Source organism: Microcaecilia unicolor, chromosome 3 (genome assembly GCF_901765095.1).
Source record: "Microcaecilia unicolor chromosome 3, aMicUni1.1, whole genome shotgun sequence".
Lineage (NCBI taxonomy): Eukaryota > Metazoa > Chordata > Amphibia > Gymnophiona > Siphonopidae > Microcaecilia > Microcaecilia unicolor.
The window spans coordinates 213544439-213569104 of record NC_044033.1 but is presented as its reverse complement, the minus strand read 5'-3'; the positions used below and the strand labels follow the sequence as shown (position 1 = coordinate 213569104).

The window sequence follows — 24666 nt, the reverse complement described above, 5'->3', positions numbered from 1 at the left end:
TGACGAGTTTATGGTGTTAGGTAGCAAAAGTGCACAGTGAACAGGGTCGAACAGGAACCAAACCCCCTTTTCCCCATAGGATCAATGGTTCAGAATTCCTGTTTTCTCTATTCACTGGGTTTTCTAGGAACCTAATTCCAGCGAATAGCAAGAACGGACTGTATGCTTCAAGTTTAGTCTTTGTTGATATACTGCCAGTGAAATAGCTGTCAAAGTGGTTCACCACTAATCAGTCGTCTGCGTAGGCCATATTCCGAAGATGAGGTCGGAGTTAATGGATTAAGATACAAGTTGGAACCTCAGTTGAGGATTTTCCTGCATAAGCATCTTACTTTTGAATATCATGTGACTCTTCTGTTATTTTCTAAGGTATTTAGGCTTCTTTGGAAGTTGAGACAAGTAAAGTTGTGTTTTGAATTGAATGTTTTCCAGTCAGTTGTGCCTCTAGTGCAGCTTAGTAAACAGGGCTCTGTGTTTCTTACCTTCCCCCTAAACCCACCTCTCCTCTTCCCCATTCTCTATTTCTATAGAGAACACTCTGGTCAGCTCATAACCTTGGGGTTATCTTTGACTCCTCTCTCTCTTTCTCTGCACAGATCAGACATCCTGACGTCACTTTCCCTATAGCAGCACTAAAATTTGTCCCTTCCTTTCTGAACACAATACCAGAACCCGTATCCACACTGTTATCACCTCACACTTAGATCAGTGGCATAGCTATGTGGGGCCATGGGGTCCTGGCCCCCCCAAATTTCTTCTGGGCCCCTGATTTTGCTGGCTCCTTTTAGTGAAACTGAGCGTGCTAAATTTCACTAAAAGGAGCGTGCAGGACGTGAGGGGAAGAGCGAGCAGGGCAGGCAACACGGTGGCAGCGAGACCGGCGCTGGATGAAGGCTTCAGCTGGGGACCCCCGCCAGCCACGGTATTTGTGGCGGTGAGGCAGCAGCAGCAGGAGAGGGCAGCGGTGGGGTAGCAGACCAAAATGTGCCCCCCCACCTCGGGCTCTGGCCCCCTCCCACTGAGAGGTCTGGCTAAGCCCCTAACTTAGATTACTGCAACTTGCTCCTTGCAGATCTCCCACTAAACCATCTCTCTCCCCTTCAACCTGTTCAAAATTCTGCTGCATGACCTTTCAGTGTTGCTACACTCCCATAAACCCCTCTCTTCAAGTCACTTCATTGGCTCCCTATAATCTGCTTTCCAATGCAATTCAAACTCCTCTTATTGACTCGCAAGTACATTCTGCAGTTCCTCAATATCTCTCCCTACACCCCTCCCCGGTAACTTTTATCTTGCTGCACCTTATACCTGGAATAGACTTCCTGAGTCGGTACATGGAACTCCTCCATATTCAAATCTAGGCTAAAAGCCCACCTTTTTGAGGCTGCTTTTAACTCTTAACCTTATTCACCTGTTCAGGGCCCATGTCTGTTTTAATCATTCCCACAATAAGTAATTCCATAATCCCTTGTATGTCCTGTTTGTCTGTATCGAATAGATGAAAAGCTCTGTGGAACAAGTGCTGTGTACGTTTTTAGCGCTATCGAATTTTATTTATTTATTTGTCACATTTGTATCCCACATTTTCCCACCTATTTGCAGGCTCAATGTGGCTTACGTAGTACTCTAGTAGAGAAACAAATACAAAAAGGTAATGTGGTTGAATTTCATTTTTGTTACATTTGTACCCCACAAAAATGTGCCCCACGTGGCAGGCTCAACGCAGCTTACGTGGGGCAATGGAGGGTTAAGTGACTTGCCCAGAGTCACAAGGAGCTGCCTGTGCCTGAAGTGGGAATCGAACTCAGTCCCCCAGGACCAAAGTCCACCACCCTAACCACTAGGCCACTCCTCCACTCCAAGGTTCCTGTGTTGTAGTCATGTAGGGGAATCGGATAGAGGAAGAGTTGTACAAGGTCTATTACAAGCTTTGGTTTCGTTGTGTTGCAGGGTTTAGGCACTTAAGTTGGGTCGGTAGGGTAGTGATTTCCGGTGGTCGTACATTGTTTTCACGGCTTTCGGTAATGTGTTCCACAGTTGTGTGCTTATGTAGGAGAAGCTGGATGCATAAGTTGATTTGTATTTGAGTCCTTTGCGACTTGGGTAGTGGAGATTTAGGTATGTTCGAGTTGATCTGATTGTGTTTCTTAATGGTAGGTCTGTGAGGTCTGTCATGCATCCCGGGACTCCTCCGTAGATAATTTTGTGGACCAGGGTGCAGATTTTGAAAGCTATACGTTCTTTGATTGGTAGCCAGTGTAATTTTTCCCGGAAGGGTTTGGCGCTTTCGAATCGCGTTTTTCCAAATATGAGCCTTGCTGCTGTGTTTTGAGCGGTCTGAAGTTTCTTTATGAGTTGTTCTTTGCATCCCACATAAATTCCATTGCAGTAGTCTGTATGGCTTAATACCATTGATTGTATCAGGTTGCAAAATGTTTCCCTCGGGAAGAATGGTTTCACGCGTTTGAGTTTCCACATTGAGTGGAACATTGATATGTAGTAGTAGTACAGTGAGAGACAGAGAAAAAGGAGGGATCAAAGAATTCATGGAACAGCTTTCTCTCTCCTCTGCACAAACTTCCCCTGAAGCAATGGGCCAGTCTCCCTTTGCTGGCGCTCTCCGCATCCACCACACCCCCCCTGTGGAATCCTGAGCAACTTCGGTGTCTGAATCCACACCCAGAATCACTGTTCCCACCGCCGCCCTTCACGGCTCCACATGGTGATCCAGACGGCATACACCACCCTCATCCTCCCCTTCCAGGGCAGGTTCCACGGCCAGGATGCCCTCTGCTTCTTCACCTGGGTGAGAACTGCACATGAAATAGCCTTTCCCAGCATCGGTCTAAGCCCGGGGCCTGTCTGTACAGGTCCAGAGACTCTGCAAGCGATCATGGCAGAGAGAGAGAGAAGTGTTTGTTTCAATAAAGTTATATGACATAACTTGTGTACTGGGCATAGAGCAGGCAGTGGGTGTTTATATTTATTTATTTATTTGTTACATTTGTATCCCACATTTTCCCACCTATTTGCAGGCTCAATGTGGCTTACATCGTACCGTGAACGCGATCGCCTAGACCGGTGGAAACAAATACAGGTGATATAGTGGTTGAATAATGGTACAAGTGTTTTACGTACAATGGGGATCGAGGGGAGGAAGGTAATATATTGTCCATTACGAGCTTTGGTTTTGCTGTTTTGCAGGATGTAGGTCTTTATGTTGGATCGGTGGGGTATGTCTTTTTGAAAAGGTTGGTTTTTAGTGATTTCCTGAAGTTTAGATGGTCGTAGGTTGTTTTCACAGCTTTTGGCAATGCGTTCCATAGTTGTGTGCTTATATAGGAGAAGCTGGATGCGTGGGTTGCTTTGTATTTAAGTCCTTTGCAGTTTGGGTAATGGAGGTTTAGGTATGTTCGGGATAACCTGGATATGTTTCTGATTGGTAGGTCTGTGAGGTCCGTCATGTATCCTGGGGCTTGGCCGTGGATAATTTTGTGGACCAGGGTGCAGATTTTGAAGGTAATACATTCTTTGATTGGAAGCCAGTGTAGTTTTTCTCGGAGGGGTTTGGCACTTTCGAATCGCAGTTTGCCAAATATCAGCCTGGCTGCTGTGTTTTGAGCGGGGCTGGAGTTTCTTTGTGAGTTGTTCTTTGCATCCCACATAGATTCCGTTGCAGTAGTTTGCAGTTAGTACCATTGATTGTATTAAGCTGCAAAATATTTCCCTCGGGAAGAAAGATTTTATGCGTTTAAGTTTCCACATTGAGTGGAACGTTTTCTTTGTTATGGAGTTCACTTGGTTGGGGTCGATTGTAACGCCAAGTATTTTCAGACTGTTTGAGGTGGGGAGGGAATGTTCTGGGGTGATTAAGGTTGTGGGTTTGAACGTATTGTGTTGAGTGATAAGGTGTAACTCATGCACAGAATTAATGAGGGGAACAGGATTATATCCTTCATATGATATGTAACTCATGTATTGGTGGTGGGTAAAAAAGATGAGCAGTCACTAGTCCTGCGGAGGTTTACTTACTGACTACTTTTGAATTTCTCAATCCCCAGTTGAAGCAGATGAAGGAGCTGGAGCAGGAGAGAGATGCATTGCTGCAGGGGCTGGAGATGGTGGAGAAAGCCCGAGACTGGTACTGCCAGAAGCTTCTCCAGGCACAGGACAGATGGCACACGGAGTCCTGCGGCGTAATTATGCTATCACATATCATATGCATGCGTGTGTGTGGATGCAGTGGATGGTCTTTTATCTAGGGCATGTTCTCCAGATGTGGGCAGTGGCTTTTATCAGGGGATTGGGGCAAGCAGTGGAGGTCCAGGTTTACGTCCCTGACACGCCCATGCTTTCCCCATGGCCCTGCCCCCCCCCCTTTCGAGAGATGTGATTTGGGAATTAGGCGCTCTGCCTTATAGAATAGCATGCAGCCAGATGTGTGCGTGCAAATATTAATGAGTGCCAATTAGCATCAGTAAGTGGTTGTTGGCACCCCGTTAATGAAGTCATTGAGCTCGTTAAGCCACTTAAGTGGAGTGGAGGAGTAGCCTAGTGGTTAGTGCAGTGGACTTTGATCCTGGGGAACTGAGTTCAATTCCCACTGCAGCTCCTTGTGACTCTGGCCAAGTCACTTAACCCTCCATTGCCCCTGGTACAAAATAAGTACCTGAATATATGTAAACCGCTTTGAATGTAGTTGCATAAACCTCAGAAAGGCAGTATATCAAGTCCCATTTCCCTTTCCCTATTGGAGATTCTACATGGAATGTTGCTACTATTGGAGATTCTAGATGGAATGTTAATGTTGCTATTCCACTAGCAACATTCCATGTAGAAGCCTGCCCTTGCAGATCAGCAACGCGGCCGCGCAGGCTTCTGTTTCTGTGAGTCTAACATCCTGCAGGTATGTGCAGGACGTCAGACTCACAGAAACAGAAGCCTGCGCGGCCGCATTGCTGATCTGCAAGGGCAGGCTTCTACATGGAATGTTGCTAGTGGAGGAGTAGCCTAGTGGTTAGTGCAGCGGACTCTGATTCTGGGGAACTGGGCTCAATTCCCACTGCAGCTCCATGTGACTCTGGGCAAGTCACTTAACCCTCCATTGCCCTTGGTACAAAATAAGTACCTGAATATATGTAAACCGCTTTGAATGTAGTTGCAAAAACCTCAGAAAGGCAGTATATCAAGTCCCATTTCCCATATCCATATCCCACTTATACACACCCTTACTTAAGGCACTTTTCTCTGTAGTTATAAATGCATCCTGCAGAGTTATAGAATAGCCTTTTAATTCTGTACCTGAAGCAATGGATGGTTAAGTGACTTGCCCAAAAAGCAGTAGTGAGATTTGAACTCAGCTTCCCTGGTGTGCTCACCACTAGGCTGCTGCTCCACTCCATGTATGTACACACACAGCCACTCTCATGTTCAGCGTGTGCGTGCATAGCCTCATGCGTGGAAAGGGTGCGCATCTGGGATTTATTAATGCCACACATTGTGGTAGTTGGGGAACAGGACCAGTGCCAAGCAGACTGTTTTAGTTTGTGCCCTAGAAATCACATCATATTGTACGTTATCTTGTTGGGCAGAATGGATGGGCCGTGCAAGTCTTTATCTGCCGTCATCTACTATGTTCCTGTGTGTTACTATGCTTCTCATGGGATCAGAGCTCCTCTTAATTTCTCCAATTGCTTTCTTGCTCTCTACTCCCTCTCTCCCTTGCAGAATATTCTCTCTGAATGCTACACAAGCCACAGCTGCCTCCTTTTGACCAAGATCCAGGAAGTGAACCAGTGTCTTGGCCACCTTATTTCATGTTCGGGAAAGGTTAGTGCTGCTCACAGGAAACCAGAAGAGGAGAAAAAGAGAAAGGTGGGCAGGGCTGGGCAGTAAGAGTTCCCATGTCACAGAAAGCTCCGAGCTTTCCTGAAGCTGAAGTTTCTGCCCTGGGTCCTGCCATGTCTAACATTTGTCCTAGGGGTGGGCAGAAATCAGAGTTCAAGGCCGCCAATGCTGGCTCTCCTGCGCATGCGCAGTTAGACTTAAACTGATCGTGCATGGGAGAGAGAGGTGATAAGACCTTTTTTAGGTATATTGGGGAAAGGAGAAAAAATAGGAATGGAATTGCAAGACTGAAAGATACTGAAAATATCTATGTGGAGAATTTATTTATTACATTTGTATCCCACATTTTCTCACCTATTTGTAGGCTCAGTGTGGCTTACATAGTACCGGAGCGGCGTTTGCAGACTCCGGTGTAAACAAATACAAAGTGATGATGGCAAGATAGAGTTCATGTGGCACAGCCGCATTGGGGAAACATTCAACGGAAGTGTTGTGTTATGTCCTTTACGTATTTTAGTATTGGTGTGTTGTAGAAATCGGCATTTACGTTGGGTCGGTAGGGTATGCCTTTTTAAACAGGTTAGTTTTTAGTGATTTCCAGAAGTTTAGGTGGTCGTACGTAGTTTTCAAGGCTTTTGGTAATGCGTTCCACAGTTGTGTGCTTATGTAGGAGAAATTGGATGCGTAGGTAGATTTGTATTTGAGTCCTTTGCAGCTTGGGTAGTGGAGATTTAGGTACGTTTGTGTCGATTCGGATGTGTTTCTAGTTCGTAGGTCAATCAAGTCTGTCATGTATCCCGGGGCTTCACCATTGATAATTTTGTGGACCAGAGTGCAGATTTTGAAAGCAATGCATTCTTTGATTGGGAGCCAGTGTAGTTTTTCGCAAAGGGGTTTTGCGCTTTCAAATCGCTGCCGTGTTTTGAGCGGTTTGGTGTTCACAGAAGAAAATCCTGGAGAAGAACCGCGGTCGGTGACAGACAGTATATCTGGGAATGGAGTAGATATTGTGCCATTCATGGAAGAAAGCATTTATAAATGGATTGAAAATCTGAAAGTGGACAAAGCTATGGAGCCGGATGGGATACGTCCCAGGATACTGAGGGAGCTCAGAGAAGTCCTGGTGGGACTTCTTAAGGATTTATTTAACCCATTAGTGCCCAATGTTCCCATATGTGGGAACAAATATGGGAACATTGGGCACTAATGGGTTAATAGATCTTTAAAGATGGGAGAGGTACCAAGGGATTGGAGATGAGCGGATGTGGCCCTTCTTCACAATAGTGGAGACAGGGAAGAAGTGGGGAAACTACAGACCAGTAAGTCTCATGTCGGTGGTAGGAAAAATAATGGAGTCGCTGCTAAAGGAAAGGATAGTGGACTTTCTAGAAGCCAACAGGTTACAAGATCCGAGGCAACATGGCTTTACCAAAGGAAAATCCTGCCAAACAAATCTGATTGACTTCTTTGACTAGGTGACCAAAGAACTGGATGAAGGATGTGTGATAGATGTAATCTACTTGGATTTCAGCAAAGCCTTTGATACGGTTCCTCATAGAAGACTCATGAATTAGCTGAGAGGGCTGAACTTAGGACCCAAAGTGGTGAACTGGATTGAAAACTGCCAGGGACAGGCGGCAGAGGGTGGTGGTAAATGGAATCCACTCGGAGGAAAGGAAGGTGTATACTGGAGTGCCTCAGGCATCTGTGCTGGGGCCGATTATGTTAGAAGGAAAAGTTTGCCTTATTGCGGATGACACGAAGATAGCCAATAGAGTGGACACCTGTAGGGAATAGAAACCATGAGAAGGGATCTCCAAATGTTAGAAAAATGGTCAATGGTCTTTTAAAGTTTAATGCTGAGAAGTGCAGAGTGATGCACTTGGGGTGCAGAAATGCAAAAGCGATATACCGGATAGGAGAGGAGAGATTGGTAAGGTCGGCTTAGGAGAGGGACCTTGGGGTGATGGAGTCTGAAAATCTCAAAGTGACGAAACAGTGCGACAAGCCAGTGGCCACGGCCAGAAGGATGCTTGGCTCGTAGAGAGAGGTATAACCAGCAGAAGAAAGGAGGTGTTGATGCCCCTGTACAAGTCGTTGGTGAGGCCCCACTTGTAGTACTGTGTTCAGTTTTGGAGGCCGTATCTTGCTAAAGATGTAAAAAGACGAAGTGGTTCAGAGAAAAGTGAAGAAAATGGTAAGGAGTTTTAGGCAGGAAGATGTACATGGAGAGACTTGCTGACCTAAATATGTATACACTGAAGGAAAGGAGAAACAGGGGTGATATGATACAGGCGTTCAAATATTTGAAAGGTATGAATTTGCAAAACAATCCTTTTCCAGAGACGGAAAGGTGGTAGAACTAGAAGGCATGAATTGAAATTGAAAGGGGGCAGACTCAGGAATAATATCAGAAAGTATTTTTTCACTGAGAGGATGGTAGATACCTGGAATGCCTTCCCGTGGGAGACGGTGGAGATGAAAACGGTAATGGAATTCAAACATGCATGGGACAAACACAAAGGAATCCAGTTTGGAAGGATCGGATCCAAAGAAGCTTAGGGGTGATTAGGTAGGAAAGCCGGTGCTGGGCTGACTTCTGTGATCTGTGCCCTGATGGAGGCCGAGTAGATTTGGATGGGTTGGAGTGGTGCTTTTCGGGTGCTTGACAACAACTTCAGGAATTTTAGAACAAGGCCAGTGCCGGACAAACTTCTACGGTAAACGGCAAGGATAAATCAAGAACAGGTATACAAATGGTGTAACACTTCATACCATATATAATGAGTTTATATAATGAGTTGGGGAGACTGGATGGATCGTACAGGCCTTTATCTGCCGCCATGTTTACACAGATCATTCTTAGAATGAAGGGTGGTGTTGGGGTGATTCTGATTTCTGTGGGGCTAGGGAGCCTAAAAGTTAATTTGGAGGGGGGAGAGGCAAGGCTAAAGGTTTTGTCTTACGATGCCAAATAAACTTGCTCTGGCCCTGAGTATATATTATTGATTTATCACTACAATGTCCCAGAACAGCCCCCTTAATAAAACAACATGGTTTTACCAAAGGTAAATCGTGCCAAACGAATCTCATTGAATTCTTTGACTGGGTGACTGGAGAATTGAATCATGGACGTGCTATAGACGTAATCTACTTAGATTTCAGCAAAGCTTTTGACACGGTTCTCCACAGGAGGCTCTTGAATAAACTTGACAGGCTGAAGATAGGACCCGACGTGGTGAACTGGATTAGGAACTGGTTGACGGACAGACACCAGAGGGTGGTGGTTAGTGGAATTCGCTCGGATGAGGGAAAGGTGAGTAGTGGAGTGCCTCAGGGATCAGTGCCGGGGCCGATTCTGTTCAGTATATTTATGAGTGACATTGCTGAAGGGTTAGAAGGGAAATGGGACTTGATATACAACCTTTCTGAGGTTTTTGCAACTACATTGAAAGCAGTTTACATATATTTAGGTACTTATTTTGTACCAGGGGCAATGGAGGGTTAAGTGACTTGCCCAGAGTCACAAGGAGCTGCAGTGGGAATTGAACTCAGTTCCCCAGGATCAAAGTCCACTGCACTAACCACTAGGCTACTCCTCCAAAGGTAAAGTTTACCCTTTTGCAGATGATACTAAGATTTGTAACAGAGTGGATACCCAGGAGGGAGTGAAAAACATGAAAAAGGTTTGGCAATTAAAATTCAATGTGAAGAAATGCAAAGTGATGCACTTAGGGAGTAGAAATCCACGGGAGACGTATGTGTTAGGTGGTGAGAGTCTGATATGTATGGACGCAACTTTTCTGTTTCCGGCAAGGCGGGACGCTTCACAGCGAGCGAGTTGTGTGTGTCACAGACGGGAGATGGGGGTACGGGAGAGCGGAGAAGCAAAGCTGCGGGCTTGTTGGTGGGCAGCCTCAGAGCGCTCTAAAATTCATCCTTTTGTTAGCAGCCAGGACTGACCAGGTGAAGAAACGAAGTGAGTACATCATTCCGGCTTAAGAGACTGCTGTTTCAAGAGCCCAGATACATTTTCAGTAAAGTGACCCCTGAGGCAGGCGCCTTTTTGGCGCCGAAACACGGCCCGTGTCGGGTCTTTGGCTAATAAAGTACTCCTGTTGTCCCATTCTTGAAGGCCCAGTGTTGCTTTTTTCTTTTGGTTTCTCTGATTGTATACTGTATTACCCTCTCTGTCTGTACTATACTGCACTTAGGGAGTAGAAATCCACGGGAGACGTATGTGTTAGGTGGTGAGAGTCTGATATGTATGGACAGGGAGAGGGATCTTGGGGTGATGGTATCTGAGGATCTGAAGGCCACGAAACAGTGTGACAAGGCGGTGGCTGTAGCTAGAAGGTTGCTAGGCTGTATAGAGAGAGGTGTGACCAGCAGAAGGAAAGAGGTTTTAATGCCCCTGTATAAGTCGTTGGTGAGGTCCCACCTGGAGTATTGTGTTCAGTTTTGGAGGCCGTATCTTGCTAAGGATGTAAAAAGAATTGAAGCGGTGCAAAGAAAAGCTACAAGAATGGTATGGGATTTGCGTTACAAGACGTATGAAGAGAGACTTGCTGACCTGAACATGTATACCCTGGAGGAAAGGAGAAACAGGGGTGATATGATAGACGTTCAAATATTTGAAAGGTATTAATCAGCAAACGAACCTTTTCCGTAGATGGGAAGGCGGTAGAACTAGAGGACATGAAATGAGATTGAAGGGGGGCAGACTCAAGAAAAATGTCAGGAAGTATTTTTTCACGGAGAGAGTGGTGGATACTTGGAATGCCCTCCCACGGGAGGTGGTGGAAATGAAAACGGTAACAGAATTCAAACATGCGTGGGATAAACATAAAGAAATCCTGTTCAGAAGGAATGGATCCTCAGAAGCTTAGCGGAGATTGGGTGGCAGAGCCGGTGGTGGGAGGCAGGGCTAGTACTGGGCAGACTTCTATGGTCTGTGCCCTGAAAATGGCAGATACAAATCAAGGTCAGGTATACATATAAAGTAGCACATATGAATTTATCTTGTTGGGCAGACTGGATGGACCGTGCTGGTCTTTCTCTGCTGTCATCTACTATGTTGCTGCTGGACCAGTCTCATAAGAGGTGTGGGATAGATCCCAGGGCACCAGGAGATGATGATTTATTAAGGCGTCTCCTGCTGCCGCAGCAGGACGGTAAGGTGACTTATGTTCCAGGGCACAGCTGTGGGCGGGAAAGGCTGGAGCTGAAGATTGGGATAGACAGAGCTATGGGTAAGCAGAGCTGGGGGCATGTCCTAAATCTCCAGCAGAAAAAGTAGGCCCCCTTGGCAGCTCTGCTAGAATGCAATGGGGCAGCAGCGGACACTGTAGCTGGGGTTCTTCTTCTCCCTATGAAAGGCCTGATGTGGGCTCTAAACAGGAGTTGCAGTGTTAATGTTTTGCCCTCATAACCTCCAGACAACATTCAAACATAAGTAGAACATTTCTGGCTGGTACTCTTACACCATAACAAAAACCCAGCTGGGCAACTTTGAAAGCTCGAATGAGGGACACATAAGTACAGAAGCATTGCCGTACTGGGACAGACCAAAGGTCCATCAAGTCCAGTATCCTGTTTCCAATAGTGGCCAATCCAGGTTACAAGTACCTGGCAAGATCCCAAAAGAGTAAAACAGATTTTATGCTGCTTATCCCAGAAATGGGCAGTGCATATTTCCAAATTCACCTTAATAATGGTTTATGGACTTTTCTTCCAGGAACTTGTCCAAAACCCTGCTACACTAACTGCTTTTACTAACTGCATAATTCTCTGGTAATGAATTCCAGATCATAATTACACATTGAGTGAAGAAATAATTTTCTATTTGTTTGAAATTTACCAGTTAATAACTTCATTCCATGCCCCCCCCCCCCCCCCCCCCCGTCTTTGTACTTTTGGAAAGAATAAACAAGTGATTCACGTCTACCTGTTCCACTCCACTCAGTATTTTATAGACCTATCATATCTCCCCTCAGCTGTCTCTTCTCCAAGCTGAAAAGCCCTAACCACTTTAGCCTTTCCTCAAAGGGGAGTCATTCCATCCCCTTTATCATTTTCACCACCCATTCTCTATACCTTTTCTAACTCGTGTGTATCTACCCAAAGTGGACAAATCCTTTTGGGCAGACTGGACAGGCCAGTTTGAGCTTTATGTGGCATCATTTCTACATTGCCTGCCTGTCTTCTCAAAAGGATTATACATTATTATGTACATGTATTAACATACGTGAATACACATGTGCAGTATAGCTTGCTCTGTCTATGTCAGTGCTTCCAGAGATGCCAGATTACCCAGCTCCAGGCTGGAGATGTTAGGACAGTCCTGGATTTCTGACCACTCCATCCTGGTACATCATAGGACTTACAGCACTGATTCCAGTGAGTAGGATCAGGGACTACAAATCCCACGTTGCTTTGGGATGCAAGTTCAGAACCAGGACTGGACAAAAACGTGGCATCTCTATGCTTCTCAGCCCTCTTCTGGAGGCGCACCTAGGTTTTCAGGATTACCACAATGAATATATATGAAATAAATTTGCATTTGTTAGAGGCCAACAGGTTAGGTCTTCAGGATGTCCCTTATATATGCATGAGAGAGACTGGCATACAATGGATGAAACAAAGCAACAAGGCGGTGGCCACAACCAAAAGGATGTTAGGCAGTGGCGTTCCTAGGGTGGCTGACACCCAGGGCGGATCGCCGATGCGCCCCCCCCCCCCCCCCCAGCGAAAGGGCACCTCCCCCTGGCGAAAGGACCACCCCCCCGGTGCATGTTTACCTGCTGGGGGGTGCCACGCACCCGTCGGCTTCGCTCGTTCCATGCTCCACGGAATGAGCGGAGCCGACAGGTGTGTGGCACCCCCCCCCCCCAGCAGCGTGCACCTGGGCCGGACCGCACCCACCCCCCCCCCCCCCAGGAACGCCCTGATGCTAGGCTTCCAAATCACTCTCATGCATATTCATTAGGGATATCCTGAAAACCTGACCTGCTGGTATGCCTGTTGAGGACTGAGTGAAGACCAAAGCTCCATGGGCTTCATGTGCATTCTTTCTGATGTGGCTGGAAGAGACATATGTGTACACTGCAGGCCAGGGTTAATGAGGCAGGGAAGGTTAATACGCTGTAAGGGAGAAAGAAAAGTGACAAATTCTGGAAAGGGGAGCATCTGTAGCAGGTACAACAGAATCCAGGAGGGTATTTGAACAGCTACATCCTAAGGCAAGCTTCAAAATCACTTTTACAGTACCTCCAAAAATGCATTCCACCCTACTGTCCCAGGTCCTTAATGAGAAGAAGGGACACAGCATCCAAAAATAACTTTTTATTGGAAGGGGTGGGGTATGTCTTCCCATTCCCTAGCCCCCTTCTCCTGTGGCTCACAGCAAGGTTTGGGACCATTTGGTTCTGTTTCATTTCCCTCTACGGTCAACGCCTGTGGGGATCATTGCAAAAAATTTCTGAATCCCAGAGACACCCTACTGTGCATGCAGTGTAACGACCTAGAAGCTGAAACCTTCCTGAACATATCAGAGAGGGGTCACATTTGGAGGGAATTACTCCCTAAAGAGTTACCGTCTAGTTTCTCCATCCTCCTGTTGTGATGGCAGAACCTCTGTACTTTGAGAAGATTCATTTTTAGAAACATTCTCTCTCAGTCTTAGTTTCTTCCTGCCTACTAGCTCCATTGGGCAGCTGCAGGAACACACCACAGCTCAAGGGTGAATGGGGTACCTCTTTACAGCTCACCCCTAGCAGCATGCCTCCATTAGCCACTGGTGTAAATTAAATTCTGTGGAACAATCAAAAGTCAGTGGGGAAACAGCTGCTATACACACAGTGGCCATTAGAGGGTGGGATTGTATCACAGATGAAGACATGAAAATTGGCATCCGCCATCCCAGCTAATTTTTTTCAACCCTGTTCCATCACAATGTAAAAAAAAACTTTCGCCAACCACATGTTACAAACCAGTTGCCATTAGCCCCAGTGTTCTTCCAGCTTGACCTTTGAGTGCAAGATTTTGGGGACAAATTGGTTAATCCCCTTTTTTGACGTGAACAATCCAGGTTTTAATCTGAGCAGTGTACAGTGAGGTGAGGTGACATCCACTCAAGTCATTTCTTCCCCTCTTTGACCTACCCCCTGGCATATATGAGGAAAAACCAGTTGGCCTCCCTTATGCCTTCAGAACCCTCCAAAACATAATTAACAACAGTGTAAGCAGTGTCCATCGGGGGAGGGGCAAATCCCCTACAGAAGAGGAAGCAGGGGAGGGCACTGCGACCCCCAGCCGGCAAAGGCTGGTGCCTCCCAGCTGATTGGTGAAAACGAGGTCCGTCTCCGGGGAGCAGCAGTCGGCCGTGTACACGGCTCTCCCCATGCTGCCTTCTGAGCTGTAGGACACGGTCCCTCTTCCCGATGCAATCTGCACACCCACTGTATCCCACACCCTTGCAGCCACGGTCCATAATTCATGTCCACAGTGGGAAGGGAGGCCACTGCAGTTGTGTTCCAGGGAGATCACAGAACAGGTTGTAGGAGATGTTCTTATGTGCTGAGGAATAAAAAGATCACAGTATTATTAATCAATTTAGAAAATACAGAGGCTAATTCATCTCTTAGGGGTCCTTTTACTAAGTTGCGCCAAAAAATGGCCTGCGCTGGTGTAGACGCATGTATTGGATGCACGCAGGTCCATTTTTCAGCACACCTGCAAAAAAGGCCTTTTTGGGGGAGGAGCTGAAAATGAACGTGCGGCAAAATAAAAATTGGTGTGCATCCATTTTGGGCCTGAGACCTTACCGCCACCCACTGACCTAGCGGTAAGGTCTCATGCGTTAACTGGGCGGTAATGGTCTACGCGTGTACAATTCCGATTACTGCCCTGTTAGCGTCGCATGCCAGAAAATCTCCGTCGCGCTTAGTGGACGCGGGTAAAAAAAAATGACATTACCACCCAGGCCACGTGGTAGCTCAAAATTGACACGTGTAGAATGCACATAGACGCCTATGCGGCTTCATAAAAGGACCCCTTATAGATTGCTTAAACGGGGAAAGGAAAGGAAATTTGATATACCACTTTTATGTGTTTACAATGAAAGTGATTTACATATTATATACAGGTACTTCTTTGTGTACCTGGGGTTAATAGAGGGTTAAGTGACTTGCCCAGAGTCACAAGGAGTTGCAGTGGGAATTGAATCCAGTTCTCCAGGTTCTCAGGCCACTGCACTAAGCATTAAGCTACTCCTAAAACCCCATGTCCTTGAGGGGTTGTTTAGAGGCCTAGGAACTGTCACCTGCAGTGCATTGAGGACAGAGGAAGATGAATGAAACTGAAGCCTCTAACCTTGGGGCTTTCAGTGACCATGAGCTGAAGGAAAGCGAAAGTTGTCTGAGCAGCATCTGCAGAATCTGCCTGTACTGTCAGCAACACCGTGGAGCCTGGCTCAGTGTCCTGGGAAACCAGCACAGAGATCTCTCCCGTTACTGTCTCATTCCTACCCACATGGGCTCTAAAGAGGAGAGAAAGTGATGGAGACACAAGACAGGTTGTTAAAATGAGAAAAAGGATCTTGCACCTTTCTGTACTGCTGAACAGCAGCACCACCCATCCCCACCCCTGCCCATACAGATCCGGTTAACTACAGAAACAATACAGCCTTTGCGTCCAACTCCAGTTCCTCTCTGCAGTACTCAAATCTACACTAGAAAACAGAGAAAATCCAAACTGGGAGTCAAAAAGCAGTGGTGCACACATGCAGAAACAAAAATAAGTTTTAGATAGCCTTCCTTTTCTAAAGGCACAATAAAAACTTTCCCTCAAACACACTGAAATGTGATATGAGTGTGTGACTCACCCACACACAGACATACTGTACACAAACACAAGCCACAAACCCAGCGACTGGCTGATAACGCATAGGCTGTGAATCCTACAAGTGTGAACGGAGGGATGAAAGCTCCATACCTGGAATGAGAGGAATTCACGGTGCAGGCTTGCTCGCAATTCAGCTTCAGGGTGAAGTCTGCCGGCGTGCCATAGTTGGTGAGCCTTAAGAGGGCGCTATGCTGAGATCCAGGTATCAACGAGGTACTGCTGATTATCTGAAAGCAATAGGCCAGCTACATTAATTATCTCAGGAGATAACACAGTCACGACAGAGCCGGGGATTAGAACTGAGACACAGGCAGATAAAGTGGCATGCCCCACTATCCAACAGAGAAATCCGTCACCCCTCTCACCTCCAATGTAGACTCAACAACGGTGTTGACCTGAGGTGATGACCTCAGCAGCGGTCGATTCTCCCCATCCCTGCCACTGACCAGGATGGAGAACGCCCCGGAGGGCACTTTGCCGAGCTCTGCCACGTACAGCCCCGTTTGATTGGTATCCTGCAGTGCCAGCCTGTCCAGTACCTCCCCGTCCGGCCCAGCCAGAGTTACCAGGTCCAGCCGGGCAGGGCTTGCTGGAGCTAATCCTGTTGCCATAACAACCAGCATCGTGTCTAATCCGGTGCCTGTGGAGGGGAAGAAAACATGGAGGGGATGTGAGGCAACAAGGCGTTGAACAAAAAACTTCTGAGAAACAAGATACTCTTTCAGAAACTCATTTCTAATAAATGTACGGGTCGATATTCAAACACCACAGTCAACGTTTTCTTTTTTTTCAATGCTAGTTGTGGCGTTTAAATAGATTCCAGATATTTAAACAGCCCTATTCATATAGGAGGGAATTCAGTCAGCGCCAAAAACATGGAGCGTTACATGGTTTTCCATAAGGGGTCCTTTTACTAAGCCATGGTAAAAAGTGGCCTGCGGTAGTGTGGGTGCATGTTTTGGGCGTGCGCTGGGCTGTATTTTACCGGGGCTGGGGAGAAGTTTTTTTTAATGGGCAAATAAATAGTGCGCTAAATTTAAAAGTAGCACACGGATATTTACTGCCTAAACCCAGGGGCGTAGCCAGACTTTGGCGGGAGGGGGGGTCCAGAGCGAGGTGAGGGGGCACATTTTAGCTCCCCCGCCATTTTTGACCCCCCCCCCCCCCCCACCGGCACTGCCACCACCACCAACAACAACTTTGACCCCCCCCCTGTCGCCAACCCTTTTGACAACCCCCTTCCCGCCGCCACCAACCCTCCCCAGCTGTCACCATCACCATTGGGTACCTTTGCTGGCAGGAGACCCCAACCCCCACCAGCCGAAGTCCTCTTCTCCGGCGCGGCCGCGTTGCTAGCTGATCTGCAAGGCTTCGTTCTGTTTCTGTGAGTCTGACGTCCTGCAGTCTTTCTCACAGAAACAGAATGAAGCCTTGCAGGTCAGCAACGCGGCCGCACCGGAGAAGAGGACCTCTGCTGGCGGGGGTAGGGGTCCCCCGCCAGCAGAGGTACCCAACGGCGGCGGGGGGTTGGTGGCGGGAGGGGGTTTGAGAGGGTCGTTGGCAGGGGAGGCCAGGGCCAAATCTACGAGGGCCCATGCCCCCGTGGCCCCACGTAGCTACGCCCCTGCCTGAACCGTTACCACCACCCATTGACCTAGCGGTAAGGGCTCATTTGCTACACTCACAGTACTCATGTAGCATGCACCAATGTAGCTGCCGATTAACTCCAGGAAACCCCCCTGCAGTAGAAAACAGAAAACTATTTTCTACCACGGGCAATAGCATGCAAAAACTTCAAAATTATCGCTGGGCGATAGTGTCGATTTGGCATGTACTACACATGCGGTATTCCTACCGCCACTTTGTAAAATGGTTCCTAAGGGAGTATGCCTGTTAAAGAATAGTGTTCGGTACGTATCCAGTGTCTAAATTTGGGCACCGCATTTCTGCCCGCTAAAAGCAGATGTAAATGCTGGCACCCAGCTTAGGCACACTGGGGTGGGGGGGATTCTATAATTGGCACCTAAAAAATCCGCACGGAAAACAATTTTGCCTAAAGCGTATTCTATAAGCGATGTGTAGATTTAGGTGCGGTATATACAATATGATTAGTTGATATCCTAGCGCCTAAAACTACACGTGTCCTTTTACACCAATGAAAATATGGCGTAAATTCTGGCACATAGATTTAGGTGTAGAAGGCCATATTCTACAACTACGCACATAAATTTCAGAACACCCACAAAACACCCATTCCCCTGCCCATAACCACGTCCCTTTTTGTCTGTGCATGTTAGAAGTTAGGCCCAGTGCATTACAGAGTGCACGTGGAGGGGCATAATCGAACGGGGACAACCATCTCTAAGGACATCCCGGCGAAGGGGTGGGGAAACCCATATTATCAAAACAAGATGGGCGTCCATCTTTCGTTTCGATAATACGGTCGGGGACGCCCAAATCCCAACATTTAGGTCGACCTTAGAGATGGTCGTCCCCGGTTTTCAGCGATAATGGAAACCGAGGACACCCATCTCAGAAATGACCAAATCCAAGCCATTTGGTCGTGGGAGGAGCCAGCATTCGTAGTGCACTGGTCCCCCTGACATGCCAGGGCACCAACTGGGCACCCTAGGGGGCACTGCAGTGGACTTCACAAATTGCTCCCAGGTGCATAGCTCCCTTACCTTGGGTGCTGAGCCCCCTAACCCCCCCCCCCCCCCACAAAAACCCATTCCCCACAACTGTACAACACTACCATAGCTCTAAGGGGTGAAGAGGGGCACCTACATGTGGGTACAGTGGGTTTCGGGTGAGTTTTGAAGGGCACCCATTTACCAACACAAGTGTAACAGGTAGGGGGGTTGGGCCTGGGTCTGCCTAGCTGAAGTGCACTGCACCCACTTAAACTGCTCCACGGACCTGCATACTGCTGTCATGGAGCTGGGTATGACATTTGAGGTTGGCATAGAAGCTGGCAAAAAAAATAAATTTAAGTGTTTTTTTTTAGGGTGGGAGGGGGTTGGTGACCACTGGGGGAATAAGGGGAGGTCATCCCCGATTCCCTCCGGTGGTCATCTGGTCAGTTCGGACACCTTTTTCAGGCTTGGTCGTGAAAAAAAATGGACCAAGTAAAGTCGGCCAAGTGCTCGTCAGGGACGCCCTTCTTTTTTCCATTATCGGCCGAAGACGCCCATCTGTTAAGCATGCCCCAGTCCCGCCTTCGCTATGCCTCCAACACGCCCCCGGGAACTTTGGTCATCCTTGCGATGGAAAGCAGTTGAGGGTGCCCAAAATTGGCTTTCGATTATGCCGATTTGGGTGACCCTGAGAAGGACGCCCATCTCCCGATTTGTGTTGGAAGATGGGCGCCCTTCTCTTTTGAAAATGTGCCTGTTAGTGAGTTGTGCGTGCAAATTCCAATTATTGACAATTGGTGCTCATTGTTGCTTCTTAAGTGCTGTTACCTACACTAATTAGATTGTTAAGCCAATTAAGTTATGCCAATTAAGTTGTTACAGAATCTGCCTGGATTTTGGCGCAGATCTCTAGGCGCGCTATATAGAATCCGAGGAACTTCAGGCAAATTCTGTAAGTCCGTGTGCAACTTTCTGGAACGCCCCTTACATGTTCCTGCCGCACTCCTGTTTCAGATATGCACGATTGAAGTTAGGTGTTGTGCTCCATAGAATAGTGCGCAACGAGATGCACATGCAAATTTTTAAGACTGTCAATTAACATCAATAATCAGTCATTTGCACATAGGGGCCCTTTTACTAAGGCACATAGGTGCCTACGAGCGTCCAACACGTGTCAATTTGGAACTACCGCCCGGCTACACGTGCCTGTCGGTAATTCCATTTTTTACGCGCATCCGATAGATGCAGCAGAAAATATTTTTTATTTTCTACCATGCGGTGCTAATCAGGTGGTAATCAGCAGTGTACGTGCGCTGATGATTACCACCCAGTTAATGCGTGAGACCTTACTGCTAAGTCAGTGGGTGGCAATAAGGTCTCGGGCCCAAACTGGACGCACGCCAATTTTTTATTTTGCCACATATCCATTTTCGGCCAAACAAAAGGCCTTTTTTGCAGGCGCGCTGAAAAATGGACCTGCTCACGTCCAACGCACGCGTCTACAACAGCGAAAGGACATTTTCAGCGTCCCTTAGTAAAAGGGCCCCATAATTATTGATGTTTCCAAGCTCATTAGTCAATTTATTTGTGTACGGATCTCTGATGAGCATACGCAATTTTAAGAGCAATATTTAGAACTCGGGGGATAGTGAGTGGCATGCAATATAAAGACAATAGTGATTGCCACCGGGCCTACACATAGCAGCAATAGCCGTCACCTACTATTTGGTTTAATTTTGGACAGCTGAATATCCCTGACTATCCATAAAACCGGTGACGGTCACAGCCTCTTTTGCTATACTAAATTAGACTTCATGGCTAAACGAATGGTAGCTGAATAATTGAAGGGCTTATTTCCAAGACCTGCTAAGTCTATTTTAGTTGTATCAGAGAACAATCCATTTTTCGTGTAAATATAAATATTTTTATCTCCCACAAGAGGAGCAGTAAATATACATTCAACAAGCTAAAACATGATAATACATAGTAACATAGTAGATGACGGCAGATAAAGACCTGTACGGTCCAAGTATGCATTTCTAAATCAAAGGGAATAGTCCCTTCAAGTTTCTTGGCTGTTTTTTGATTTTGAACCCCCAGGTCTCTGCCTGGTCATACAATACCCAGCAGTAGGTCCCTGATGAAGCGGAGGGGGGGGGGAGGGGGTTGAGACCGGGGAACATCAAATACAGGACAGCAGGCCTGAAAAGTGTGTACAAAATAGAGCACTACAGGGTGCCATATGGGACAAGAGAACAGAAGGCCATTTCTCATGCCATGTCTCTGGATACCTGTGACTGGCTGGCTGCTGAGCTGGAAGAGTCCTGGATGAGACCCATTCACGGAGACTGCGAAGTAATGGAGGAAGTCCAAGGTACTCTCACCTGCAAAAGAGAGGACACCAGAACTACATAGAGACACCTGCCATCTGTTCATGCTGTGATCCTGTGTGCTGCATGAAGATGACCTGCCACCTGCTTAAACTCCGATCCCAAGCACTGGGTAAAGGACACCTGCCACCTGGTCGAGTTCTGATCCCAAGCGCTGTGTAAAAGAGACCAATTACTTTCACCAGTTGTGATCTGTGATCTTAGAGGAGTAGCCTAAGGAGCGGAGTATCCTAACGGTTTGTACATCAGGCTTTGATCCTGGCAACTTGGGTTCAATTCCCACTGCAGCTCTTGTAACCGTAGGCAAGTCACATAACCCTCCATTGCCCCAGATACCAAAATTTAGATTGTGAGCCCTCTAGGGACAGAAAAAGTACCTGCATATAAAGTGTACAGTGCTCTGTATGTCTAGTAGTGCTATAGAAATGATTAGTAGTAGTAGACTTGCCATCTGCTCAGGCTATGAACCTATGTGCTCTTTATAAAGGATACCTGCCATCTGCTTTGGCTAATGCACTGGAGAAAGGATACCTGCCACTTTTTGAGGGTGTGAACCCTGGTAAAGGAGACCTACCATTTCTTTAGATTCTGATCCCATGCACTGTGTAAAGGACACCTGCCACCTGGTCAGGCTCTGATTTTATGCCCTGTGTAAAAGAGACCTGCCACTTCCTGGGGCTGTGATCCCATGCGCTGTGTAAAAGAAACTGATCACTTTCTTCGGCTGTTATCTTGTCTAATGTGCAAAGGAGACTTGCCGTCTGCTCAGGCTATGAACCAATGTGATGCATAAAGGAGACATGTGCCTGCTTAGGATATGATCCTGAGCACTGGAAAAAGGATACCTGGCACTTTCTCGGGCACTGAGCCCTGTAAGGGAGACCTACTATCTCTTCAGCCTCTGATCCCATGCTCTATGTAAAAGATACCTGCCATCTGTTTGGGGCTCTGATTCTGTGTGCTATGTAAAGGATACCCAACTGCTGTCTTGGCTGTGATTCAGTATGATGAGTAAAGGATACCTGCCCTTGGTCGGGCTCTGATCCCTTGCGCTGTGTAAAATAGACCTGCCACTTTCTGTGGTTCTGATCTTATGTGCTGCATAAGAGAAACCTGCAACCTGCACAAGCTCTGATCCTATAGGCTGGGCTGCCAGCTGCCTATAGATGGGTGACATGATGGCAAATTGCCAACCATTGTTTATGCATGTAACCTTCATAGAGTGGCGGGTGTGGCTCTGGCCACCTTGTTGGGTAGACTTCATGGATCGTGTGGATCTTTATCTTCTGTCGTTTACTGTGTTAGTTCCTTAAGAGATCGGCTAGCTTGACCCATAAGAACATACTACTGGGATAGATCGAAGGTCCATCTGGCCCAGTATCCAATAGTGGCCAACCCAGATCCAAGTACCTGGCAAGACCCCAAAAGAATAAAACAGATTTTATGCTGCTTATCCTAGGAAGAAGTGGATTCTCCAAGTCCATCTTAATAATGGCTTATGGACTTTTCTTGTAGGAACTTGTCCAAACTTTTTTAAACCCTGCTAAGCTAACTGCTTTTATCTGTCACAGTATAGACAGCATACACTTTGTTATAGTATAGTATTCTAGAAGTTACACTTGTAAGTCGGAGACCTGCCCATTCCCCTGCCACGCTCCACTCACATGTACACTTCCCTTGCAATTACATACCATAGCATAAGAACATGTGCAAACTGCACTAGCTGAATGCACCCAGTTACAGAATTGCCTTTCAGGATCATGAGTGTACCAGGGACAGGGAAATACCTACTGTTACTGAATCTAACTCATCTTGAACTACTGAGAAAGATTTGAACTGAATCCACATTAAAGGAGACCTAACCAGCTCAGGTGATCCTGTGTGTTGTACAAATAACATTTTTTTGTTCTGGACTAGGACCCTGTACGGTCAAATTCATGTTATTCCCCATTATTAAAACTTGAACTCAGTTTTCTTCTCCACTCAGCCTGCCAGGAAGGCAGACATTTTGTTTGTTAGTGATGCCGCTGATGACATCATTACTGCACATACAGGTTTCCTGAACGGCTAATCTGAGAGATTCCTCTTTCTGTGCCTCTCCTCCTCCTTCCTCACCTTGAACATGAACTGTGTGTATTCCCTGAGTGAGTATCTCCACCTTCCAGTGACCCACATGGACGGGGGACTTGAGGGACATTTTGGAGAAGCGTCCAACATTTTGAATCACCCCCAGGGGCCCCGTGGTCATGCTTCTTCCCTGTCTCTTGCCTAAAAAAAAGGAAAAACCAGGAGTTAAAGCAGAGGAAAATTTCAACATCTTCTTATTTCTTTAAGAATCACTTTGCTCTGGGGACAAATATGCTGACTCAGTTGGACAATGATGTCACACACACACATTCACAGACATACAAGTGGACCAATCAGACACTACAATGCAAATGATGTCATTGTGACACTCTTGGCCAAGTTAAAGAAACAGTAAGGAATTAAAAATTGTTTTGACTATCAACCCCTACATGATCAAACCTACTCCAATTAAACATCATTCCCTGGTTAAGCACATGAGGATTGTGTGATGAAGACTATGTAAACCATAAGTACATAAGTATTGCCATAATGGGACAGACCAAAGGTCCATCCAGCCCAGCATCCTGTTTCCAACAGTGGCCAATCCAGGTCACAAATACCTGGCAAGATCCCAAAAAACATAGTAACATAGTAGATGACGGCAGAAAAAGACCTGCACGGTCCATCCAGTCTGCCCAACAAGATAAACTCATGTGTATACCTTACCTTGATTTGTACCTGTCTTTTTCAGGCCACAGACCGTATAAGTCTGGCCAGCACTATCCCCTCCTCCCAACCACCAGCCCCGCCTCCCACCACTGGCTCTGGCACAGACCGTATAAGTCTGCCCAGCACTATTCCCTGCCTCCCAACCACCAGTCCCACCTCAAACCACCGGATCTGGCACAGACCGTATAAGTCTGCCCACCACTATCTTCGCCTCCCCACCACCAACCCCTCTTCCCCCCACCGGCTCCACCACCCAATTTTGGCTAAGCTTCTGAGGATCCATTCCTTCTGCACAGGATTCCTTTACGTATATCCCACGCATGCTTGAATTCCGTTACCGTTTTCTTCTCCACCACCTCCCGTGGGAGGGCATTCCAAGCATCCACCACTCTCTCTGTGAAAAAATACTTCCTGACATTTTTCTTGAGTCTGCCCCCCTTCTATCTCAAAACAGAACCTATGGACGGCTGTCCTGCAACATATCCAGCTGGGGCTTGTGACACCAGTTATCATTGGAGGTAGTGGGACAGCAGAAATAGGTAGCAGTTGTGGGGATTTAAAGTACCTGACTCCCTGGTTCTCTGCTCTTCCCAGCTTGCAAGCACAGGTGGTTAAGAAAAGCACAGGCTTTCTGTCTCTGCCCAATTTTTGGTGACCCACCTCCCACCTCTTGGTGATGCATTGGTTGAAACCCACTACTCTATGGTACCCTCCCCTACCCCAAGACAGATCATGGTAGAGAGAAATGGCACTCAGGCAGCTACAAGAATGATTATGGCAGTGCATAGACTGGAGGTTTGAAAAACACTGCTCTAGCTGCCACTGATGTCACAATCCCTGCTTCCACTCTACTGCCTACCTGCTGACTGATCTCCTTCCAGCTACACAGCTAACGAACAGGAAGCACAAAATCTCAGCCTATGCTAAGGACAGTACATCATGCCAGGGACGTACTGAGAGTGGTCTAGGCCCCTGGGCAATAAGGATCATAGGCCCCTAACCACCTATCAAAAGTGATTAAATTAAATGAAGACTAGAGGACAGTGGGCCCCCTACTGCTATGGGCCCCCAGGCACTGCCCTGTTGTTCCAATG

At 47.0% G+C, this 24666-nt stretch overlaps 2 protein-coding genes across 6 annotated transcripts in view; one reads left to right on the top strand and one right to left on the bottom strand.

Moving 5' to 3' along the window:
* Nucleotides 1-12254, top strand: part of SAPCD1 (suppressor APC domain containing 1) — a 30696-nt gene extending 18442 nt beyond the window's left edge. The window contains exons 3-5 of the mRNA XM_030194735.1: nucleotides 4062-4196; nucleotides 5728-5833; nucleotides 12184-12254. Coding sequence (XP_030050595.1) covers nucleotides 4062-4196; nucleotides 5728-5833; nucleotides 12184-12254 — 312 coding nt within the window. The remainder of the gene's footprint in view (nucleotides 1-4061; nucleotides 4197-5727; nucleotides 5834-12183) is intronic.
* Nucleotides 12255-13175: 921 nt separating this feature from the next.
* VWA7 (von Willebrand factor A domain containing 7) overlaps nucleotides 13176-24666 on the bottom strand; it is a 71730-nt gene continuing 60239 nt past the window's right edge. For all 5 annotated transcript variants that reach the window (XM_030197434.1, XM_030197435.1, XM_030197438.1 and 2 more), the window contains exons 12-17: nucleotides 22892-23044; nucleotides 20678-20770; nucleotides 16116-16390; nucleotides 15841-15977; nucleotides 15220-15385; nucleotides 13176-14424 (exon numbers count right to left, since the gene is read on the bottom strand). In XM_030197434.1, coding sequence (XP_030053294.1) covers nucleotides 14047-14424; nucleotides 15220-15385; nucleotides 15841-15977; nucleotides 16116-16390; nucleotides 20678-20770; nucleotides 22892-23044 — 1202 coding nt within the window. In that variant the 3' untranslated portion in view covers nucleotides 13176-14046. The remainder of the gene's footprint in view (nucleotides 14425-15219; nucleotides 15386-15840; nucleotides 15978-16115; nucleotides 16391-20677; nucleotides 20771-22891; nucleotides 23045-24666) is intronic.